Source organism: Haliaeetus albicilla, chromosome 9 (genome assembly GCF_947461875.1).
Source record: "Haliaeetus albicilla chromosome 9, bHalAlb1.1, whole genome shotgun sequence".
NCBI lineage: Eukaryota > Metazoa > Chordata > Aves > Accipitriformes > Accipitridae > Haliaeetus > Haliaeetus albicilla.
The window spans coordinates 23,431,496-23,455,837 of record NC_091491.1 but is presented as its reverse complement, the minus strand read 5'-3'; the positions used below and the strand labels follow the sequence as shown (position 1 = coordinate 23,455,837).

General features: G+C 47.4%; 1 protein-coding gene across 2 annotated transcripts in view; it reads left to right on the top strand.

Annotated features, from left to right (window-relative positions):
- The first annotated feature begins 1,473 nt into the window (after positions 1–1,473).
- The window catches only part of PAX3 (paired box 3), an 82,222-nt gene continuing 59,353 nt past the window's right edge, over positions 1,474–24,342 (top strand). For both annotated transcript variants that reach the window (XM_069792094.1, XM_069792093.1), the window contains exons 1-4: positions 1,474–1,676; positions 2,583–2,818; positions 4,281–4,410; positions 5,105–5,239. In XM_069792094.1, the coding sequence (XP_069648195.1) occupies positions 1,592–1,676; positions 2,583–2,818; positions 4,281–4,410; positions 5,105–5,239 (586 nt within the window). In that variant the 5' untranslated portion in view covers positions 1,474–1,591. The remainder of the gene's footprint in view (positions 1,677–2,582; positions 2,819–4,280; positions 4,411–5,104; positions 5,240–24,342) is intronic.

Here is a 24,342-nt window from a genome sequence, read left to right as displayed (position 1 = left end):
CTCGTACCACTCCGGCTCCGGATTTCTGCCGAAATAACGCGGACCCCCGCCCTCCCCAGGGCCGGTCCCGGCCCCGAAACGATCGCCCGGCCCGTTAGGGGTAGCGGACTGGGAGCCCAGAAAACATTGTTTCCCTCATTTCAAAGGGGGAAACCTGAACGATTCTCATCCTTTTGATTGATTAAGGTCTTGAATAACTTGAAGCTCGGGAGTGACAGTTACTGAATAGAGTACTGCAAATAAAGAGCGCTGTGGAAAGCTGGGCTGGCACTTCAGAGTGTAAAGGAGGCGAGTTTGCTGGCACTTACCAAGTTATAAATAAAAGGCCATGCACAATAGTACCTTCTTTAAGGACAGACAGTCTTTACAACACTCCTGGCGTCATATCCTGCTGTGGTCACTTCAGCTCCTAGGCAGACTCTACCTCTTTTATTTTTCCAGCAGTTTAGTCTGAATACTACAATAAATTCCTGGGAACAAACGCTTGTTAGCAGGACTTTAACACGCACTGCCTCGCACCCGCACATACACACTCACGCACGCGTGTGTAACGCAGGGACGCTCTCGTCCCATCGGTTTTTAAAAGCAGAAATCCCCGCGGAGATCTCACTGGCTGCTCTCGCTTTCGAAACCGTTAGCACCGTTTGGTCCAGAGATGTTTCTTCTGGACGGCGAGAGACTTCGGTGCAAAATAAATAAATAGAAGGAAGGAAGAAGCGTTTTTTCCTTAAAAAAAAAAAGAAGGGGGGTTGCTCCCCCCCGCCCCCGGCCACTGGTGCTCGGGGAGCGGAACCGGGAGACCAAGCGCCTTACGGGCAGCGAGGCGGCTGCTGCCCCTTCGTGCTTGGCAGCCTGGCGGGGTCGGGCGGCGGGCTGCGGCCCCGCGGAGCCCCGAAGTGACACGGGCCCCTTAGGGATGCGAGGTCCGGGCCGCCTCAGGCCTGTGCTCCCCTCCCCGGGGCCGGGGCGGCCGTCGGGGCACCGAGCAGTTCCCCGCCGCCGGCCGCTCTCTGCCCGCGGCGAGAGGGCCCGGCACGGCTCGGGCCGCGGGGACAACGCGGGGCGGGGCGGTGCCGTGCCATACCATACCGGGCCGGGCCGTGCCATACCGGGCCGTGCCGGTCGCGCTGCCGTCGCGCCGGCCGGGGCGATGCGGGAGAGCCGCCTCGCTCGCCCAATCAGCGGGGGCGGCGCGGCCGGGCCGGGCGGCGGCGGCCAATCGCGGCGGCGCCGCCGCGGAGCCGCGCCGGGGACGGAGCCGATAAATGCTCCCAGCCCCGCGGCTGCCGGTCCCCGCCGCACCGGGGACAGCGCCGCCGTCCCCTCCCCCGCCCGCCCGCCCGCCCTGCCTCCCCCGCACCCAGCCTCGCCGCCCGGCGGGGCTCCAGCCCCGGCCCCTGCCCTCCCGGTGCGGGGCAGCGCGGGTCACTGACAAAGGGGCAGCGGCGGAGCTGCCTCCTCCCCGCCCCCCGGCGGCATCCCCCACCCCCTCCCGGGACCGCTCCTGATTCGGCGGGACCGGCTGACAGCGCGGATCTCTCCTAGATCAGCCCTCACCTGGATATAACCCTGTCGGGCCTCCGCCGCCGCGATGACAACTCTGGCTGGAGCTGTCCCCAGGATGATGCGACCCGGGGCCGGGCAGAACTACCCCCGCAGCGGGTTCCCGCTGGAAGGTAAGGCCGCGCCCGGGCTGCTCCCCCTCGGAAAAGTGAGGATTGCTCCATGCCGGGAGGCCGGAACGAAGCAGCCCCCTCCCCGGCCCGCCGAGAGCCGGCGCACGGAGGGCTCCCCGGCGCGCCCGCGCGGCTCACGCCCCCGGGCTGTCAGAGCCGCCGTCCTGCGGCGGGGCTGGAGCAGAGCCTCGTCCCGGGACGGGCATGGCTGGGGCCGCTGCGCAGAAGGCTTGGCTGCCGGCCGGCGGCTCTGGCCTCGCACCCCGCGAGCGGTCCGTACCCTCCGGCCGGCGGGAGCGGGGGGAACCGACCGGGAGGTCGGCGGTGTGAGCGGGCCCTGAATCCGCTCTTTCGCAAAGTGAAAGACAGTGATTTGGGGAGCCCAAAGTTAGAAAAAAGTGGGGGGAGAAGCGCTAGAAAAAAAAAACCTAAAGCCAAATGAAAGCGAGCCGGACGAAATCCAAAGAAACTGTCGAAACGAGGGCTTGTTCCGGGCGGGCCGGGCCGCTGCAAGTGGCGGTTCTTCCTCCAGGCAGCGGCGGTGCGGGAGCCCCGCCGGCCCCCTCGCCGCCCGGGGAGACGGCGGGCTTCCCGCACCGGTTGCCCCCTCCTCCGCTGGAGCCGGGCAAGCCCTGAAACCCGGCTCTCCGGTGCGAGTGCAACAGGTGAAGCCGCCCCGCCGCCTTCCCCTGCCCGCCGGAGCAGCAGCGCGGGGCTCCGCGGGGACCGGCGGGCCCCGGGCGCTCTGCGGGGCGGCTGGGCGGGCGGGGGCGGGTGGCGGCGAGTTGCCTTACAGAAAAGCAACGACAAAAAAACAATAACAACAACAACAAAAAGACCCAGCAGGATCCGAAGGAGACGTTAACGCCATTTCCCCCTCCTGCCTCCCCTCCCCTCCTTTTCTAGTCTCTACTCCTCTAGGCCAGGGCAGAGTCAATCAGCTCGGAGGAGTGTTTATCAATGGCAGGCCTTTACCCAACCATATCCGACACAAGATAGTGGAGATGGCCCACCATGGCATAAGGCCCTGTGTCATCTCTCGCCAGCTGCGAGTGTCCCACGGCTGCGTCTCCAAAATTCTCTGCAGGTACCAGGAGACGGGCTCCATCCGGCCGGGGGCCATCGGCGGCAGCAAGCCCAAGGTGAGCCCCTCGGCGCCGGTCCGGAGCCGGGCAAACCCCGGCCGCGGCGGTGGGGAGCGAGGCCCGACCGGGACTCAGGTCAGGGTGGCTGGCAGCGGGGTTTGCAGGCGGGAGGCCAGCACCCCGGGAGGGCCGGGGGGACTATGCGGAGGCCGGGGGCGGGCGCAGACACGCACCGGTCACGGCACCGCCTGCCGCATCCCCGCCTGTTGCTCGGAAACTTTCCGAGGCTTTAAAAAGTATTGTTGAAGTTCGCGGCAGTTTTTTTTTTTCTTCCAGTGAAGAAAACGCTATTTAAAAAAATAACTTCTCAAACGAAACTAGGGAGAAAGGGGTCGTTTTCTGAACGCTTGGCCCTCCAAAGCCCCGAGCGTCCCACGCTCAGCCCCGCGGGAGCCGCGGGCGGGCTCGGCGCGGCCGGGACGGACCGGGGAAGCGATCGGTCAGATGTCAGGGCTTGCGCAGCGCGGCGGGATCGGGCCCTCGCTTCTTTCGTTGCGAAGCGCAAAAAAATTACCTGTATTCCTGTCTGTCTGCCTGCCTACTGCTCCTTCTCCTGCTCTGTTTATTTTTCTGTCCGCTCCAAAGCTGCGTGGATTTATAGCTACACCGCTAAAAAGTTTGCTCTCACAATAATGCAGACAAATATGGATTCTGGTCTCAAGATTAGCCGCCTCCTTCTACTGTAGCTTTTCTTTCCCACAAAAAAATAAGTAAAGGCTTGAGTTTCTGTTGAAAGTTGCTGTTAGATTTTTTTTTTTTTTTTTACCCTTTGTTGCTTCTAAAGTAGCAATGCCTGAACTTTCCCTTTCGGTGTTAGGACTAGAGATGTTTTTTTATAAGCGTGTTACCCGAACGAAAAGCTTTTCCCAGGCGGGAGACCTTTGTTTTGTTTGAATTCGGCTTTATTTTAAAATCACGAGGCCATCGAAGAAACCTCTTGGTGCTCGGACCTCTCAGCGTTTTTATTACGCTACTTTTTATTTGTCGCTGCAAACTTCGTTCAGCCGAAACTTTACTGACTTGGAGCTTCGCTGACACCGAGTCATGCTCTAATGGCGACCCAGAACTTCGCCGGGATTTTGTTCTCGGCCGCACGGCAGCCGGTGCTGCCTAGTTCGGGGATTTTCTTGCCGAGGGCTCGATCCCACCTTCCCCTGTGACCCCGGAGGATTTCCTGGGAAGTTTCCTTTAGCCCGGGGGCTGCTCGTCTTATGCGGTCCCGTCGTTACCTATTACGTCGCCTCTGATTTTAACCTGCCCGTCCTCGGGGCGTTTTATAACGGAGTTTCTAAGCGGGGCCGGGGCCGGGGCCGGCTCTCGCTGGCGGCGGTGCGGGTCGGCGCGGCGGCGGCGGCGGGTCGGCTCCGGCCGCACCGGGGGTCCCGGCGGCGGCAGCCCGGGCTCCCGCGGCCGCGCCCGGCCCTGCAGACTGTGCCCGCTCGCCTTGTCTTTACTGAAGCAGGTGACGACGCCGGACGTTGAGAAGAAAATCGAAGAATACAAGCGGGAAAACGCGGGCATGTTCAGCTGGGAGATCCGGGACAAGCTGCTGAAGGACGGGGTGTGTGACCGCAACACGGTGCCGTCAGGTACGGGGCGCCCGGGGGCGGCTCGGACACGTCCCGGAGGGCCAGGGCCGGGGGCGGAACGGGGAGGGCAGCGCGATACCCGGGGCGAGCGCCGTAGCCGGCGGGAGCGGAGCCCCGGGCCGGGCTGGTGCCCGTGAAGCGGTCGGCGTTAGCACACTGGTACCGGCAGAGGCGTCCCGGGAGGATTCCTGCGCTCGGCGGGGGTGTTTTCAATTAAATAGCAACTGCATCCCCCTCCCCTCCTCCTCCCCCCGCTTCCCCACCGTCCCCGCCGGGCCGCTGCCGCAGGAGGGCTCGGGGCTTGCCGGAGACCCGGGGCTGGGAAGGGGGAGACGGGGAGCAGCTCCCTGTGCCGGTGGGTTGTTTGCGGGGGGGGGAGCACACGGAGCCGGCGCGATACTTGTGCGGGTGTCCGTGGGCTTTTCTCATCATCCGCTGCCCGGAATCGGGCAAAAATATACCTGCGGGGCCGCTGTGCCGGCGCTGAAGCGCGGTGCGGGACGGTGCCCCGTGGAAACCCCCGCGGGGGGGGCAAGCGGGCGGCCGCCCCCCCGAAAGCCGCGACTGGTAGCAGCCGGGGAGGGGGGACACGAAGCAGCGGCACTGATGCGGGGCTCTGCTCCCCGGCCCGGCCCGGCCACCTCGGGGGGCTGCTGGGGACAAGCCTGGTCACAGCTCTGCGCTCCCCCCGAAGTAAGCTCCATCAGCCGCATCCTGCGGAGCAAGTTTGGGAAAGGCGAGGAAGAGGAGGCCGAGCTGGAAAGGAAGGAGGTGGAGGAAGGCGACAAGAAGGCCAAGCACAGCATTGACGGCATCCTCAGTGAAAGAGGTAAAGTCCCATTTCCCCCCACGCTCGGTGGAGCCCTGGGACAGGCCAGTGCCAGCCCCGGGTGCTGGTGGGTATCACTCCCCTTCTCCCGGAGGTCATCCTGGGGCCAGTGCAGAGGGAGGTGTAGGGTGAGGAGCTAGCCCCAACGGGGCGGCTGCCACGTCTCACCCTGTCCGGTTCCCCCACTGGGACGACCCTGCAGTGTGTGGGAATGGCGCGGACTTGGGGGTGAAGATGTGGGTCGCCACTGGTTTGGCTTTCAATAGCAGGGATGGGGGCCAGGGAGCAGGGAGGTCTGGAGCTGGCCGCGCAGCCCCCGGCATGGCTGCGCAGGGGCCGCTTTCCCAGCCCAAGCCGACCAAAATGCCGCAGCTGCACAGAAGGGGCGGTTGTAGCCACAGGCTGCGGAGCCTTGAGTGTCTGCAGCCGTGGGCAGGGCAGGGAGCCGCACATTTCATTTCTTCTCCTCTTGAAGCTGCTGGGAAAAGCTTGTGTTGGTGGTTGGCCAGGGGCTGTGGGGAGGTTGCAACCTGAACAAGGCGGAGGCGAAGGGCTGCTCGGGGGGGGGGACAGCTGCTGCCCCCGCTGCGGTTGTGCCCTGCTCCCCGGCTGGGCCGGAGCGGAGGGGCAGGCAAGGGCCGGGCTGGGCGGCCTGTGCGTGGAAGTGGCTGCCCAGCACATGCACAGGCACCCGAGAAGGCGAGACAAAAGTACCAAATGAGCTGGTCAAACATTTGTACAACTTTTCCAGCTTTTACAAAGAAGGCCTTCTATACACAATCTACACTTGGAGATGAACTTGGAAAACAAAGAGGGGGGAGTCCATTGAAACTCACACTTTGGCTTTGCTCAGACAAAGCTTCAGCTAGCAGCAGCTTGATGTGAACAAAAGAAGGCAACCTTTTTATAATTCAAGGAGAAAGGAAGAGAAAACAGCCCCACAAAAGGCTGAGAAAAGACATTATGGGCTTGCAATGAGGGATGAATTATTCAATGAGCCCCTAATAGCTGATGGTCCACGCAGTTTTATGGACTCTCCACCGTGGATAAAGTAGCTGTTTTTACCTAAAAAATGTTTCTAGCGTTTCTAGACATCTAGAGATGCTGAGTGCCATTCAAGAAGGACAACTCAAACCTGTTCTTTAACAGTAGGATATCTCCTTGTTGTGTAGGAACAAACCCAGAAACACTCCCGAAACTTAGTTTTTAACTGTTATTAAAGCTTTCAGGGAAGCCTCATCTTCTGTGTGTCTGTGTTTGCATGGATGTGTGCAATACAAACATGCAGAAGATGCTAGTGAGTTAAGAGATTTTAAGGCCAGAAGGCACAGTTTGATTGCCCATTCTAGCTGCCCCTATGTCCAGAGTTTCCTCCAGTATCTCCTTCAACAGAGGATTGTTCTGAGAGGGACATGCACCAAGGGAAAAATAGCTAAACTCAGTGCCCTAGTTGTTAAAATAACTAGCTTTTCTGCCTTCCTGAATTTCTCAGCAGAGATTAGAAACAGAAGATAGAAAGCCTTGACAATAGACCTGCTTTATGGAACCAAGAGTAATTCATAGAGACAGCAAGAGAAAAAATATTATTATCAATATAACCCACCCCTCTACTTCTCTTTGAAGCAGTCTTCCTTTCTTTGACTTTCTGCTCTTTAAAGCGGGGCTCCTGATCTACCATAGATCAGTGCCTGGGTGCACAGCTGCCACCTTCCAGCCCGGGCAAGCCCCAAGACTTTTGCAGGAAAAGCACTGGGGCTGGCGGTGCCTTCCTGCGAACGGGGGCTCGCTCATGCCCCACAGCACGGTCATACGAGGAGGCTGCCTTCTGCCCTCTGACGTACCCTCTCCTTCACTTTCTGCAGACACGAGTGTCCTACTTTGCTTCTTTCGAGTTCAATCGGTGGCAAAATTCCCCTTGACTAAATGGGGTAGCGCAGCCCTATCCTGTCCTTGCGCACGCAGATTTTTGCTGGATGAACGTGGCTGGGCAGTTCTGTGCAAACGGCAGTTTGATAATCCCTCTGTTCTGTGACAGCGCCTGGGAAGGTTTGGCAGTTGGAGGGAGAGCGTGCTCTTCCCCGCAGCAACGCCTGCTCCCCCTCCCTGACTGGCAAGCTGTTGCTTAATCTTATTACTGGAGTGGCCGGGATGCTGCAGTGTGAGAGAGCTGCTGCTCAAGAAAGGACTTGTTACCACACACATGCCTTACGTATAGTGTGATACTATAGGGACAACACACCAGTGAGCCCATTACAAGACAAAAATAACCCTGAAATAAGTCCACCACTACTTTCTGTATCTGGCCAACAAAAAAGGTTCTGCTTCAACTCCCATTGCCAGCAGAGGAGCTTCAATTTCACTCCATCTATAAAAATCATCAGGTCAGATCCTTCTCTCTTACTGAAATAAACTGGCAGCACTCCTGAGGATTTTGATGCTGCAGGATCGTATTTGCCAGTGCCCACCAGCCTGGCTGCGATGCCCGGTGCCGCAGAGGGTGCCCTCTCCGGCACTTAGGTTGCTTGCAGTATGTCCGAAGGATTATCCCTGCAGTGCGCAGCAAAACCTTCACATTGTAGCTCACCGCTGAGTGTTCTCCATGGGAGTGCTCCACGTTATGGAGTGAAAAAAGTGCAGAGTCTTTTGCAGTATGAGTAATTGATATAGCTCTGGTCTCGGCTCGAGGTATCCCAGCAGCAGGAGCGTGGGTGCTGTAAGGGAAGGCTGTGGGATAGGTCAGAACACAAATCCTGGGGCTGAGCGCGGAGCAGGGAATCACTCTCCTACTTGGCAGCACATGCCTAGTACTGGACATTTTCTTCTGTTGCCTGAAATCCCCCTCCTCACTGTGAGCGTTTGGGTAACTCTGTGAGAGGCATTTTTTTCTGAGGGCAAGGATAACAATTGTAATTTTAATGGTAGCTAATTCAAGATTTGGGATTTGGGGAGTACTTACAGCAGAGTGGGATTAGAGAGAAGAGAAACTTGATATTTTTGAAAAATGTGCGATAGAAACAGTGTATTATGTGGCTTGGGATTTCTCCCATCACATATATAGGCGTAGGTAAACTTTCATATGCCCTGCTGTGATTCTGTTTCAGTCTCTGTTCACGGGCACTTAAATATGATTCTCTTCCCGGCGTTTACAGACGCCACACGTGCAGCCCACTTTGCTGTATTTCGGCATGTCTGTCAGTGTCACCTCTACCCCGGTTTTGGATATATATTTAAAGAAAACCTTGATTGTCACAGTGTGTATCAGGAAGCTTATAGTTCTATAATAGCATATCTGTATTTCTGCATGCGAGCTACATTTTTCTTAAAGGCATAAGCCATAAATAAAGAACACGAGAGAGAAACTTTTGTGCCTTTATATGGCACATCAGGGCATATTTTTAGCATAACCGCCACAGAAGAGGGAGTCGCTTGTACCTTTAGCGGAGTTATGTGCGGCATGGTTTGCTGACTAATCTGATAACTCCCCCCTTCATAAGATAGCTGTTGTTTTCTGGCAGAAACGGGTGGCTTTCAGCACTCAAACGATGGGGCGTAGAGCTGGTCCTTGGGCCCACTGCGAGCGGGTGGCGCTGGCTGGGGCTGGGGCTGGGGCTGGGGCTGGGGCTGGGGCTGGGGCCGGGACCCCCCCGCCCAGCCTCAAAGGGGGCCTCTGTTCCCGGCCGGCGGAATTGGCCCCCAGGCCCTGTCCCGGCGGATCCTCCCCCAGTCATGCGCACCCGTCCAAAAAGAGCCCTACTCATCCCAAGCCTCTACCCTTGGCTGTACTGAGAGCAATTCAGGCTACAGCAGACTAAATTGCCTCCTTTATTTCCTTCTTACTTTCATCTCGGACCAAACCCTTCCCCCCTCTCCCTCCCCTTCCTCTTTTCTTTTTTTCTGTGTGCCTGAGGCTCACATTAATACAATTTCGGCACCACCCCTATTTTTGTGTGTGTATGTGGGGAGTTTGAAGGGGGGAAAAAAAGGGACCTTAGCACAAAAGCCCTGCTCAGCAGCTAGAAAGTTCAAGCTGCTGCTGCTTCTCTAGCTGTGTGATGCTTTTCCTGTTTGTGAGTTTTGGGAAACATTTTTGCTTTGTACTGTAATGGAATTAGAGGACAGATGCTGACTGTAAATGGGACACGCGACTACCAGCCCCTAGCTTAAATATTTAGATGCAGTGTTACAATTACTGACTTGATGCACAGGCTTTGAAGTGGTGGCACGTGATCTACAGGGTAGCTCGGGCTAGATGGGCTTGCAGATGTTTTGATTAGGGTTGGTCAGTATCGTGCAGCCAGTTATTTTTAGGCTGTTAAACTAATAAAGGCAGTTACTAAGGGACAGGATTAACATGCAGGCACCAGATATCAGTTTGAGTCATCCCATTCATTTCTGCATCGTAGACTGCTGGGTTAGTGGCTGGAGCATGGGACAAGGCAGACACCGAGTTAGATTTTGGTTGTGTTCTGATGCAGGGTGTGTCGTGATTTTGCTTCAGCATCCCTTCCCGGGGCACAGCGGTAAAAGGACTCGCTCGCCGTGTGAAATAACTGTTGTGTCTTACGGCTGAGAAGTACAACGTGTTCCCTTGCTCAATGTTCCCAGTAAAGATTCACTTATTGAATGAAATGTGATGACTGTGGCTGCAGGCAATCATCTTCTTGAGTCTGGAATTTCATACAATACTTTACATATTTGGTCACTAGCAGGTCTAAGAAATCGGCTCATGTAACTCGAACAGAATTTTGTTTCTGAGGCTCTCAGAGCTGACAAGAAAATAGTGCTTAATTAAGAAAAACTCCCCAGTGACTCCAGGATTTGGCTCAAGGCAGATAGTGCTAACAGTATCTTCTGTCTTTTTCCCCTTCCTTTCCTCATATCTCAATATTGTGTGAGAGTCCAGCCCTGGACAGAAAAGCCAGGTGCTGCACAAGTGCAAATCGATGTAGGCGATGCCACGCAAGCCCAGTCCAGTTTTGTTTCTTCTGCCTGACCCCTTGTCACTGTGGGGCTCTGGGCCAGGCTCCCACTTCCAAACCATTATTCTGAGCTAATAATAATAACTGATGACCTCACCGATCAATAATGACCTCACCATCAAGCGAGAGCACGATGTCCCAGCATGCTGAGCATTTTCAGAAAGGTGCTAAATATTTGTGTTTTGAGTGACTTCAGAGCAGCATTTGCTGCTCCAGAGATGCGAGGAGCAGCCCCTGCCCTCCTGTCTTGAAGGCAAGCTGGGGGACTTTGAGGAGAGTGCTAATTGTCAGACTAACTGCAGGCTAATCGACTTACATAAGCACTAGTAATACTTCCAGCTGTGGGAAGAAAGGCTGTTACTCAGTCTAGCAGTGGCTCTCTGAAGTAGTACATAGACACATCACATCCCTTTCTTGAAATTGTGTTTTCATTAATGGGTTTGCATGTTTTGCCATCTTAGGGACACTTTCTTCAACTTAAAAAAAGTCAGCGCCCATTCAAACAGAACCGCTGTGGGCATCCGTTTCAGTTTTCTAATTGCATATATCTAGAACAAAGGCAAATGTTATTTTAGCAAATATCAGGATCGCTTCAGACACGCAGCAGTTGATTAACTTGAATTTGTACCCAAGTTTGCATTTTATTTGTTTGTTCTGAAAATCTTAATAATCAGTTAGACTTACAGAGTGTCATTCTGGAAAGGCTGAGACAAGAAACATGGTCAGTTGACTTTGGTGTGGCTAGGACTTGCTCTGAAAATGTGATTTTTATCTTTGGCTTTCTGGATTCTCCTATGATTGCAAAATCCTTGATGTCAGTAGGAATTTACCATGGTAGAGATCAGGCTCTTTTTGAAACCAACCCTGTAATGTGCTGAGCAACTGCAGCTCTGGGGGAAATCCTCAGGTTTAGGATGTAAAATGGGTTTACTGGATTGGGTATCAGACCTCCAGTTCTGCAAACCTATTATATGAAGGTAATGGTGAAGAGTCCCACTCAAAGGGCCTATTCATATGTGTAAAGTTACTCAGTGGGTCAGGGAAGGCAGGGATGGGGCCCAAATTTGTTCTATTCTGTTAACAGAAAGTACCCACTAAACAAGAGTGTGACTCTAATCCCGAGTGAAACTCTCTGGCAAAACTCTCATTGACGGCAAGGATCCTTGTATCTGTGTTTACATAGAGGTAGTGATGGAATCAGCAGGCAGACAGACGGAGATTTTAATTAGATAAAAAACTAATTGGCAATTAATGCTGAAAGTAAAAGTCAGTGCTGTTGAAATCCTTAAAAGAGATTATTTTTCGGGTCTGATTTCGAATAGTAATTCTCTGTTGTATCAGTTAAAGACGAAGCTTTTATGTAACGCTTAACTTGGGCAAGGTTTAGTATTAGGTTTACTTATTGATAAGGGTTGGAACAGGGTTTAGAAGAGGGAAGCCAATAAAATTGATAGTGATAAATTATCACAAGTCCCCAGAGCTGTGTAATAAAACTGCATTGGGAAATGAAGCAGAACTACAAAGTGCTCTCTGGTTAATTTAAGAAGAAATTGAGTGAAACGCAAAGCAATAAATCAGAGCAAGCCAGCCAATGTGAATTTCTCCATGTAAATGTCACTTTAAATCCTATGTAACAAACATATGCCGCTAGAGAAAGAACAAAATATATAAATAAAAATGCAGGATACTTCCAAGTGTTCCCCAAACGCTGAGCTCTCTGGCTAATAAAAATGATGTACAGTAACATAATTCACCGCAAGACCTTGTTTAGTGCAGTGTGAGCACAGCATTTTACTTTACTTGCCCTGGAGTACTCCTGCCCCATGCTGTTAAACTAATTCAGTTTAAATCACTCTGCCTAGAAAAAAAAGTGAAGCATAATGAAATTAAAACTCACTGAGGACACATTAGAGTTAAAGTGTGTCATGCGCCGAGACTATTTAGTTAGTGGAGTTTGATGTAATTGTTGACAGGTCATTTATTCATCCTAGTAAATAAAGATTCACGAACTATTAAGAATGTGCATATATAACTAGTAAGACAGTAAAAGGCAATTAAGCAGTCAGTTTAATGTCTTATCTTGCTGGTTGCCCTACAGTTGTTTTACAACTAGGAATTAAAATTTGAAAAGGAAGTTTTCAGTGTCCCTGGCCAAATATTGATTAAGTAGTTGTTTGCTGATGCCATTGTGGCACATAAAAAGGCCAGTAGTTCTGCCCCTTGTTGTTCATCTTCCATTGTTGCTGATTCTTAACCTTGGAGATCAAAGGAGGATCATTTCAGTTTATCTGTCTTGGAAAATCCTTCTTTGCTCCTAAACCCATATGGATTAATGGCCAAATTGTCTTTAATGAGATGTGAAATTCGAATGGAATCCTTATTTTGCATGGTCTGTTGGATGTATGCACTGTATGCGCTTACCATTTTGTGGGGGATTTTTCTTTAGCATTATTGGATTTGGTTTTGTTTAAATCACTTCATTTTTTAATATATAGTGCACTGAAATTTTACCATTATGACAGGTAAAATATGTAGTATTTAATTGAATTTTAATAAAACTAATTTTGTTGCACATAATCTTTTTGAAGAGTGTAGCCTAAAGGAAAAAAAAAAAAGTTGTCTTTGTATACCAAATCACACAGGAGATAAATGGTCCAGGGCTGCCAATAAAAGAAAGGGAGTTTGAGAAGCCAGCCACTTCTCCAGATTGGGCTCTCAGTATAAAGGGACACAAACGAGCTTGCAGCATTTCTTTGTGCATTTTCTTCAGTTTTGATTTTATGGACCACACTTGCATCAGCGAGGATAGTTGTACTGCTCCTCTTCAAAAAAGGGGGGAAAGTCGGATCGGCCAGGCTGTGCAGAAGAGCAAGCAAGAGAATAATCAGTTCCTTGTTGCATTACAGAAAGCTATACTTATTTCAGAGATAGTAAAGTATATTCCACCACATCCTCAGTAGAAGAGGCTGTGCAATCTGGATGTGTTATGTTGGCTTGTAATTATGATATGAAGTTTCAGCTGAATTGTAGGGTATGTGAGCATTAGATCCAGGTCCTGCTACTTCCACTGGCATATCTGGACACAGAAATTTAGCTTCACAAACAGTAGTAAGAACCCTGGTAAAGCCGGAGAGCCTCTCCTGATGTCTCATTCATTTTTACGTGGGTGAGCCTCCTCTGCTGTAGTGACAAACAGCAGAGTAAATGGCTAAACCAGAATTTTTTAAATCAGCATTTTCTCATTCCCTTTCTTAAATACACTCAGCTTTCATTTTGTCTGGTTATCTCAGAATAAAATACCAGTCCATGCATGCTTTACAAGTACTCAGCTACTTTAGCAGACTTTTTGCCCCAGACTAACAGCTAAAATTCTTTGAAAGCATTTTAGGTACAAATTTCCTTAAAGTCCATGAACACAACTTGTTCATTTCCATGAGAGCTGCGGTGAGGACAGTGATATACATTCTACCTTTTGATTTTTTTTTTTAATGGATATTTGCCTGGATATAGACTTTCTGCCAAACATGACCAATGTTTATATCATGCACAAGTCCATATAAGGATCTGTCTTAAGGATTTTCGTATTTATGACATGCCTCATGTTGGATGTCTGATCCAAAAATGACTATGTAGTAATTCCTTTATCAGATATAATGTCACATAGATCACTGTGGTTTGAATTGTATGAGGAGTAAACTGTCTGCAGCTGACATTTCTGCAAGCAGACAGCTTATTCAGCCCCCGTCAAATCTTATTTGCCATATTCAAATAAGTAGGACTGTTCATGCCAATATAATCAGGATCTGTTCCATATACCAGCCCAGAAAAGCAATAACAACTACAGTTCTTCTGGCAAAATGACTCTTTCCTTTGTTAAATATGCAACCAATGTGTAATCCACATAACCTCCACGAGGCAGTAGCACCAACATACTCACTGTAACCAAATTGGACTTAAAACTGCTTTCCATCTCTATGTCTTTAAATGGCTCAGAGAAAGGTGGAGATGAATATAGACAGGTTTTATAGAAACCAGGATAAGGGAGTTGCAGGGAATGCTTCCACAGAAAATCCCTTTTTACTGAAGATGGTGTGGCAGGACTTCCTTTTCATTTTGACCTAAGGGCTATTTGTTTGATCTGGTGTGAAGTGCTGAAGGGTTGGAGTGTGAGCTGGGGGGGGGATCAGTGTCCCAGTGAGGACTCTGACACCTACTCAGCCCCTCCGGTCAAGCTGAGTGGTGAGAAAAAACCTGCACAGAACTAGCTGGAAGTCAGGTTTCCACTGGTTTTGTGAACAGCAAAATAAGTTGTTTTCAGAAAGGAGGCGTTTTGACACACAAAAGGGAAGTGGCAAGTGTTTAGCTAAAGAAATGTGAAAATGGAAAGTGAAATACATTGTTTTCCCATTTTCATAATGAAATCCTGCAAAGTATGGATTTCAGGGAAAAAAAAATATCTCAGGAATTTTATTTACCAAGGTATAAATCAAGATTAACTCCACGGCAGCTGGTGGACTGACGCTGGTTTGTGAGCAAACGCTGAATTAGATCATCAGTATTTATACGTAGTTTCAAATAACTACCATCCTGCGAATTTAACTTTCCCACTTCTAATAGTTTCACCAAAGCCAGAAAAGTTGTCTGACTAAGGACTGTTTATACAAGGAGTGATGTTTTAAGTGAGTAGTCATCAAACCTTTATGGTGTGGTATTTTGGAGGGAGGTCGGTCTACAAATTTTTCTGTACATTTTTCTTTAAATTTTTAATACATACAGTGCAGAGAAAGGCATTGTGTCCTCTAACCTCTCTTGCTGCCTATGGTAGCTATTACGTGTATGGTATATGGCTTAACCATGGTCTTTGCTGCTGTCTGTGGAACTGGAAAATAATGGAAGAAAGCACTTAGGAATCTAGTTAGAAGACCCTACAATAGTTGTTGCAGTTAGGAAAAAGCCCTGTGGGTTCATCCCTGGTTTAGCACAGTTGATTGGACCTGCTCCCTTTTAAATCAACAGGATCAAGCAAAAATGCTCAAATTTTTGGCAGCTATACAGAAAGCCACACAAATGCCTGTTGCTTTAACACCCACAATTTGTTTTCCAACAAATACAGTGTTACATGTTGAAAAGCCCTTGAAACTAACTGCTTGTCCACCTCTTCTGAACAGCATTGAGACTGGCATAAACTGCATGTTGTGTGTGCTGAGGGCAGGTCATTCGGGCCAGCCTGTGCTGAGCTGGTGCCCAGCAGGGTCTCAAGCAGCAAAAAGTATCGCAGGCTCTCCGGGTGCTCACTTCTCCTGGTGAAAATGCAAAATGGCTGCATACAGCAGACATTTTGTTTATCTTTTCATTATTTCCTTCGCTCTCTATGTTTAAAAAGGTTCTTGAGACCAAATTGTACTATGCTTTACATCTGAACGATCCCCTGCTCTCAGCAGGGCTGTGCAGGTTACTTAGGGTTGAATTTGGCCCTGATATGAAAGTTTAATTACATTTCAGATTTGAGGGAACTCGTTCATTTTCTCAGACTTAGCAAGACTTCATAGCACTAAACATATATTTTCATTGGTAAATAAGTGTTCTGACATGGCAAGTAAGCATAGTTAAAATACAATGTTACAAGCAGAGCAAATTAAAAAGAGCTGTTTTAGAGAACTGCACTTAAAAATTTTCTAACACATGATTTAGCAAAAAAAGGCAAACAAAACCCCAGGCTCTGTGCTGCAAGAAACTCTGTAACCAATCTGCTCCCTCAGTCCTGGCAGGATGGGAGGCAGTGCTGCTTGCCGAGTCTGATCTTTGCTCCTCCCTGGCTGAAGGGTTTCACAAGGGGAGGCACGCTCTGTCCTCCTAAACTGCATTCCTCCCCTCAACCTTTGATCCTAATCAACACAGCAAATGAAATTTTGGGAAAGAAATCAGGAGCTCTAATTCAAATGGTTGTCAAACCCTACACTATGACAGGCATAAAGAGGATTTTTCTCCAAACTCTTAAGAGGTCACTTGGCCAAGGAAGAACTTAAAACAAGCCAGGATTCAAAGTTACCGTACTTCTGCATTGGCAGTCAAAAAGATGGAGTGATGATTGATGACATAAATATTTCTTTTAATCTGACATCAGGAACAGACTTGTCAGCCCTGGAAGAGTAAATCAGAGACAAAAATTTAAAGTGAGTATTATAAGAGTCCTAAATACATCTAGTATCTGAATCCTGATAATGGTAGTTATAAATAAAAAAATAAAACACCCCAGAAAAGTCCTATAAGAGGAAAAAAAAAGATCCTCCAGGTGATCAGAGAGTGGAGTAGGGACTCATCTGTTTCCAATCTTGCAGAGAAGTCACTTTATTAAAGAAATGGGCCATGCGGTGCTTATTTTTTGGCCACTGGCTAGTCTGGGGAGGGCATGCAGAATGATGGGTTTCCCAAGACAGCAAAGGGAGAAGTCCTTGGACCCACTTTGTTTTCTTGCTATGTTACTCTTCTTGTTTTAGCCTCAGGGGTTTTGAGGAGTGGTGTGCCCTTGGGTTACCTTGGACCAGTTTTGCAGGGCTGGATCCTTTGGTTAAAAGACCTGTTGTGTTTCTCGGAGTGTGAGTTCAAAGCAGCAAGGAGACCCCTCAAGATTCAGGGCTGGGTACAGTACCTTTAAGTTCAGGGGTGACTCCCAGCCCAGGTGGGAGTTGGTGCTACCCTGTTTCCAACCTGGGGAGCTCCTTGCTCTGCCTTTCTCTTCTGGGTAGCTTGTAAGTGCCTTTTTTTTTTTTTTAATGTGAAGTTTAAAGGTTCCACAGGACTGTTGTGTTCTCTAGGTGGAGGTGTTGTGGTCACAGTTGTGCTTTGGAGGTGGTGTCTTGCACTTGGTGATGTTCAGCATTGTGAATAGACACCCTAGGTCCTGGTGATTTGGGCTCAGTGGCTTCCCCCCACTTGCACAGCTGGTTCTGGTTTGCTGCTGAAGTTCCCACAGCTGTGGGAAAGGGGCTGCCGAAGGTGGCTTTCCATAGGCTTTAACAGTCTTCTGATGGGGCTGTGGTGAGTGTGGTTCTGCATCTTTGGAGAGGGACAAGGGAGCTTTTTTAATACCCCTTTTGAGTAGGAAAGAGTGATCTTGGTGACTAATGTGTTTATAAGTAAGTGATTCCCCTAAATACAAACAAACAAGAAAAAAGTGGTCATGGCAAAATTAGTGCTAGAAGAGTTGGGTTTGGTTTGGAAGAGAACTGGTTTGAGTTGGTATAACTTGCTCTGTGTTTCTTGGGTGACTTTCTGTGTTGCCTGTGCCTGGCGCCAGCTGAGATGGAACTGCTCACTTCGCCGCCCTGGTTACTGGTCTTTGCCTCTGCTTGGCCATGATCCCCCAGAGCAGGAAGAAGCTGTTGTTTCTTGCTTTCTACGCTTTCCTTATTTTTTATTTTTTTCCTCCTGTTGCTGTGCATCCTGGCGGCATGTGCAGTGGAGAAGGGGCTGGCATGTAGGAGATCTGTCTGTCAGCTGCTCCTGTTTGGCTAAATCTTCTCTTTGTATCTTTGTGTGGGGTTTTTTATTAGAAATGGGATCAACGACATTTTCCTTCCTCAATGGTATTTCCAAATGTCTGGGATCCAGAAATCAAAAGTGCCATATAGGTTCAGCTGCCATAGCTCATCTGTTGAAACTGCAAATCCAGATGAAATGATGTTTTAGAATGAATGCTTTGTGGCTAGAAGGGATTGTAACCTGTCCTTGGAAGAGCAGTTTGGGCTGCCAGACTTTGGGGTTGCAGACCTGGGGAACACTAGGTTGTTTGTAGAGGGGCCAGAGAGTGCCCTCTGGTCCAGTGGCCCGTGGCGTGGAGCATTTCTTAACTGAACAGAGTAAACCTGCAACCCCTGGCTCAGAGCACTAGGTGAGTGCATTTTGATGAAGTAGATCAAGACTCAGCATTTTTATTTCTAATACTTTTGTTACTATCGTTTACAGCAAAAGCAGATCAATAACTAGTATGGTCTGGAATTAAGTTCATGAATTCAGGGGTGTTGCCTCAATTTACATAGAGGCTCGGAGCCACAGTGTGTTTACTGGAGTACAGCAATTAATGATACATACTTTTCGCTGGTTTTGCTGGGTTTCCCATGAATAGCATGCATTTTTCTCAAATATGTGGTGTGGAAAATCTATTCAATAATATATCCAAATAATCTTTGGTTCTAAGCAAATATTTGATGCTTGAAATTTATGTGGTTGTGACTGGGCACGCAGGTCTTGCACTGTTTTCTAGAACTGGGTGTTGCTCTTGCATTCGCTAAGAACGTATTGTAACTTCTGGATAGCTGCTTAAAACATTTTATTTTTAAATTTTTTTTTATTCATGTCCTTGTTAAAAGAGAAATATGAACTGAGCAGAAAAAAGGAGATAAATATCATGCTTTAAACACTCTTTTTTTGTATGTTGCAACAGAATGCATTTCTCAGTAGTGGGATTTTGTGTTATACAGACTGATTAGAGATGAACTGTTTTGGTTTGGTTTTAAACTTTTTAAAATGAAGTCTGTACTTTCTTTTATAAACATTTTTCCTGACCAAGAGAAATAGTCTAGTGTCTTGGACATAAAGCTATGAGCCAATAAACTGAGGAGCCAGTTCCAGTTGATAGATTGGCTTGAACTTGTCAACAGGTCTTAAAAAAGAAAAGTAAAGTTTTTAGATGTGCAACTGCAGTATAACTTGCAGTAAGGCAAGATTTGATTTCTAGAGCTGCTGATACAAATAGTTTTTACTGATTTCTAGAGTTTCAAAGAAAATGGTGGTGTTATAATCAGTAAACAGTAAAATTGTGGGGTTTGTTTTGTGTTTTTTTCTCTCTTTTTTTTTTTTAAAACACCACTAATTCCTCTAGTTAATAGTGTCAAGCACGTGAGATTTCTCATAAACCTCAAAAAAGCCTATTGAATTTAATGGCAAGACTTGCACTGTCTTTAATGATATTTGGTCAGACCCTAAACTAAGAGGGTTTTTTTTTTCCTCTCTTACCTCCCCCTCCCCCCACTTTCCTTGGGGGGGGGAAGTTTCAGGTTTTTTGAGGAAACTGGGGAATTCTAGCATTCCTGGGCATGAGAAGAGAATACTGATTAGAATCAGGCAGAGAGCAAGCAGGTGCTGAGCATGTTCATTGCTTAACCCCCTGCCCTGCTCCTGCATCCCTGCCCTGACCCAGTGCACAGACCCTGCAAATAGCAGCAAGTAGCCAGATGTTGGAGATGTTTTCAGGGAGAGCGATTATTCAGTAGGTCTTGTCTAAAACCAGGGAGTTCCTACAATGGTTGTATTTCATGTTTAAAGCTGGGCTGGATAAGCCACTGGAGACTATGCTGGGGAAAAATACTGTATTTCTGAGGACGAGAACTGGCTGTTCTTTTGCTAACTGCTGTGCATCTGTGGTATCTGCCTGCAAAAAGTAATACAGAAAACTAACAAGCAGAGTAGATTGCCTAAGGGGGAAAAGCTGTCTGTCTTTTTTTTTTTTTAATGAACAAAAAAGATTTTATGGCTTAGAAACAGTACACCCTAAAGAGAGGTGTGTTTAAAAGTTAGACTCGAAAGCTTTTGTCTGGAGAATAATACACTTGGTGTAAAGAGTGGCACAATGGAAGTCTTTTCTTCTAGTTATGTATGGGTGAGCATCAGTCAGCCAAGGAAGAACTTCAAAGGCCAAAGTAAAAACTGCTAGGCTCTTTCTTTCCTGACAGGTTTTTCTTGAGGTAAGATGGGGAGAGCTCTTCATGCTGGGAACTGGCGCTCTCCTCCTGTGGCAGAGGCGGGAATAGATCATGTGCAAACCCAAGTACCCAGCCTGAACTATCTCTGTCTCCAGTTGATGTGCCTTTTTGGAAGCTACTAAACTATCCCATCTTATGAGTCTTTTATTGCTTATTCATAAAGAGGTCTTGGAAATTCCACTTCTGCCTTGCTGGGAAGGCACCACGCCAGATGGAAGGGGAAGCTGTTTTTTGACTGTGTTCCTAGGGAAGATGATCTGTTTCTCTGCCTCCAAAAAATAGTCATTATTCATACACTATAAATTGCCTTTAAGGTGAGAAAATAGCCCCGATGTGTTTTAATATGAGTAGTCCAAGGATATAACTGCTGTACATTAAAACAGCCACTGAACTTCATGTCTGTCAGTATGTATGCAAAGCGTCAGGGTTTGTAATGGGGATGCTTGTGTGATAGGAAATAGAAACTCTAAATGGCATCCAGAAAGAGCTCTTCAACAGGACCTTACATTGTCATTTCATTTTGTGAATTTTAAAAGCTTTTTTTACCTAGGAATTTATTTATGGGATGTTAAATGCAGCAGTCTGGAGTCATTTACCTAGGTTAGAAATGGATTTAAGTAGGAGTTCTAGTGTTACCTGCAAGGCTGTGTTCCGGAGGCATGCAAAAAAAATGTACCTTTACTTTAGTGGACTGTGTGTGTCACATCAATCTTTGTTAAAAGCAGAGGCACAACAGAGAAACCAGAGGTTGTCTAATGGAGAAAGCAGCAATTCTGATTGCCGAAGACCGCAAAGCAGAGCAGTCTGTGCCACAAGCCTAAACTATGCTGATGCTCCTGCTGATGCATGCAAGCCGATTCACTTTGTGGGGAGTGGGGTAGGGAAAGACAGTCACCTTTTGGAACAAAAGATATATTGCAACATCTTAGCTCTAATACTCAAGAAATGCTTGTAGAGGCAAGAGAGCAACCCCTCTGCCAGCCCACGTCCAGGAGCGGTATGTGAGCATCAGTGAGCACGACTTGTGTCACCACAGAGCCAGTCATCAAGCAAAGCTGTGGGAGGAGACCACTGGGTCGCCTTTCTCATGAAGCATGTAGCCATTTATCTGAGCATCAGAAAAGGCTCGGGTAGGCTGTTCTCAAAGTGTGTTTGGTGCTAGCCTGTATTTGGGCTTTAGTGCTGCAAGAGGAGACCAGCGGTTGTTTATGTGCTTGCTCTGGGTTCCTATCCTCATCATCTAGCTGTGCCCCACTTACAATTTGAGTCCCTTTCCATGACGGCCCTCATTCAGTTAACTATGCATTCGGCGGGGAAGAGGAACCAGTAATTATGAATGAGCTGGCAATAAAGTGTTTCAGTAACTGTTTCAAGTTAGATGGCTTCAAGAATGGAAAAGAAAACTTTGGGATGATGTGGAAGATCTCTGTTTGCGTGCTCTGTCTTTTGGCTGGAGCCTGTTGTACATGTTCAGGCATTCTTGACTTCAGTCAGGTTGTTTGAAGGAAACGAGGTTTCTGTGAGGGTTAGGTTGAAAATAAATGATTTGCCCACAATAGGAGCAGTTGCGGTGATACTTGCTGGGAGTGCATTACATGATTTATCTAGACAGTCTCTAGACGGCTTTGAAACCATCAGTGGAAGGTAACTGAGAAAAGCCAGCTTAGCGTTGATTGGCTTAAATTTGCTACACAAGAGTTCACACACCTATTGAAGAAAACTTCCAAGGAAAATTTCTGTAAGTGGAAAAAAGATGGGTGACCACTGCGTTGATGATTTCAGGTGAGTTCAGCTTCATTGCTGAGAGAGTTTCAGTTACCAAAGCAAAGGGGTGTTTGTATTCATCAGGGAGCACAGAACAAAGATATGTGCAGTTGTGGAAGTCATCTGAAACGATGCTATTTTATAATAAATTTCAAATGCGCAATGCCGCAACCTATTAATGTTTTTTCTTTTGTCATAACGCAATGCCATCTAACTCTCTGAAAATCAAGTCTGTGAACAATCTGTTACAATAAATTTATTTTCCATTTTGGGGAAAAGGGTGAAAGAATAAATAGGAATTAGAGCTAAAAATGGGACAGCAGGCTTGGATTTAGTAGAGCGTTGTCAGTGGGATTTTAGTTTTTCAACAGTAAAGGAAAGAGAAGCGTTTTGGATTTTAGTTCTGTTGTGGGTTGACAGCCTTAGACCATTAGTGGGAATTGGACAATTGTCCTTGTTTTGCATCAACTGTACAGAGCTTAAACATATTTGGGAAATGAGAGAATTTGGTTCCCACTTGCATGGAACATTTTTAAACTCTTGCAATTTGAATATAACATTTTTGACCATGATCATGTCTCTGTATTCCCATCTCCAGAGTACTTATTTATTTTTATAAAATAATAAATAAAATGTCCTTTGACTTCCCTAGTGGAAAAGTACTAGATAAATTCAGAGTATTATTTTTACCCTATTCCTCCTCCTAATTTAAAGCACTGTCAATTTGCCAGAGACTGAGATAGAGGAAAGCTGAGGACCAGGAGAAATTCTTATTTTGCTGCCACTTTTCATCAGACATTCATCGCTTGCGGCGTAAGTGCCACAGGCACTTGCAGAATGAGTCTTTACAGGTATCAAAATTGAATAAAACCCTGAAAATTTGTCTGACAAGTTTGTGTTACACAAATAGTAGTTTGGGCATTTATCTGTCTCTGTCCTTGGTTGCAGCATGGAAGAGAGCTGTGTAAAGAACTCAGCATCAGGTTCAGTACACTTGGATTCAGTCACCATCACCTCCTTTTTCCTGCATGCTTCTGTAGTTGCTGTATATCACTGATTAAAATTTTAGTAAGAGAACAATTTTTAATCTCCTTTTGTATGTTTTGATAGGTTACAAAGAGGAAACCAGCATAATTTGAGGTACTGACTTAATCTAATTACTCTTGTGAAACAAGAAATAGTGGACTGAGGCATTACAAATTTGTACTTCCATGTAGATGTGCCAATAAACTGGCAGGAATTAGTGCCATAATACAGGATATGTTTTAAGACCAGATTCTGGTCCTGGCATCAGATTTGATGCCTGCTGGCACCAAATCAGAGTGGTTCCTTTGTCGAAGTCCCTTGCTTTCCAGCAGTGTAAAAGAGATCTGAATCTGGCTTTATGGATAATTCTGTACAGTTTGAACAACTGAGGACTTTTTCCTGAGCAAGGGCGTGTAGGATGTACTGCCAGGTATAGGATTATCTGTGTTGTAAGGTTTAGTTATTTTTCGAATTTTCCTTTGGATATATTAACTGATGTTTATAGAGGATCTTTTTTCTATTTAATTCCATAACTTGCTTTATATAATTAATAATGCCATGATTTTGGGTAAACCTGAAAGATTTCTGGTCACTTTTAATGCGGCTTCGGTAATAAGGTAGTAAAGCACACTTTAGTCTGATGTATGTGTTTATCTGATACTAGTCCCCTGAATGTATTGTTAAGAAATCTTACAGATATTAAGGCATGATGCTCTGTAACTTCTGCTTGTTGGGCCTGTGTCATATATTGCATGCACAAGCATACGGGTGTACACAGCAGATACACGTAAACTGTGCAATTGTTGGGGCAGTAGTGGGGCAGATCTGAGTCTCACCAGGCACGTTGCTTGTGCAGCCAGAAGAAAATAATGTATTTGTTACAACAGATGGGTTTGTAACTATTTAAGCAAAGCTGTACCTGCTTTTATCAGTAAAAGGATGCAAACAGAGGATTTTACACATATTAAGAAAAGTATCTTTTGCTGCTTGGAGGCCTTGCTGTCAACACCCATTGAAGTCTCCAAATTTAAAAAAACTAACCAACAAACAAACAACCCCAAAACAACAACCAACCTACCCTAAACCCCAAGCTTCAAACAAAATTCAATCCTGTGAATACGCTGTGTGATGGATAATTTAGTAAACTGGGCTATATCCTCTACGACACTCTTCTGGCACCAGTCCATGTGAGCACTGTTAGTGTCCTTTGAAATACTTTGTGCTATTATCTTTCTAAATACTATTTGGAGGTTGTGCTGATCAGGAGATCTCAGAACTGTTTTCTGCTGGGAAGATACAAGTCCATTGAGCATGAAACTCCATCAAATCATGGCAATTACGGGAACATTGTGTTCTGAAGAAAACAAAAGGAAGGAAGAATTCAGGCTACATAAAATGACTCATTTCAATATTTTACAGAACTAAATATTTTTATTGGTTAATTTTTAAATTTTATTTCTAATTTTTAAACCCTTATGCTTAGAAAATGAAGACTAAAGGCCTGATTATTTTGTTGTTGCTTTTGAGACAAGGTGAATGTATTTAAAAATAAATTTCCCATTCAGTTTTCTGT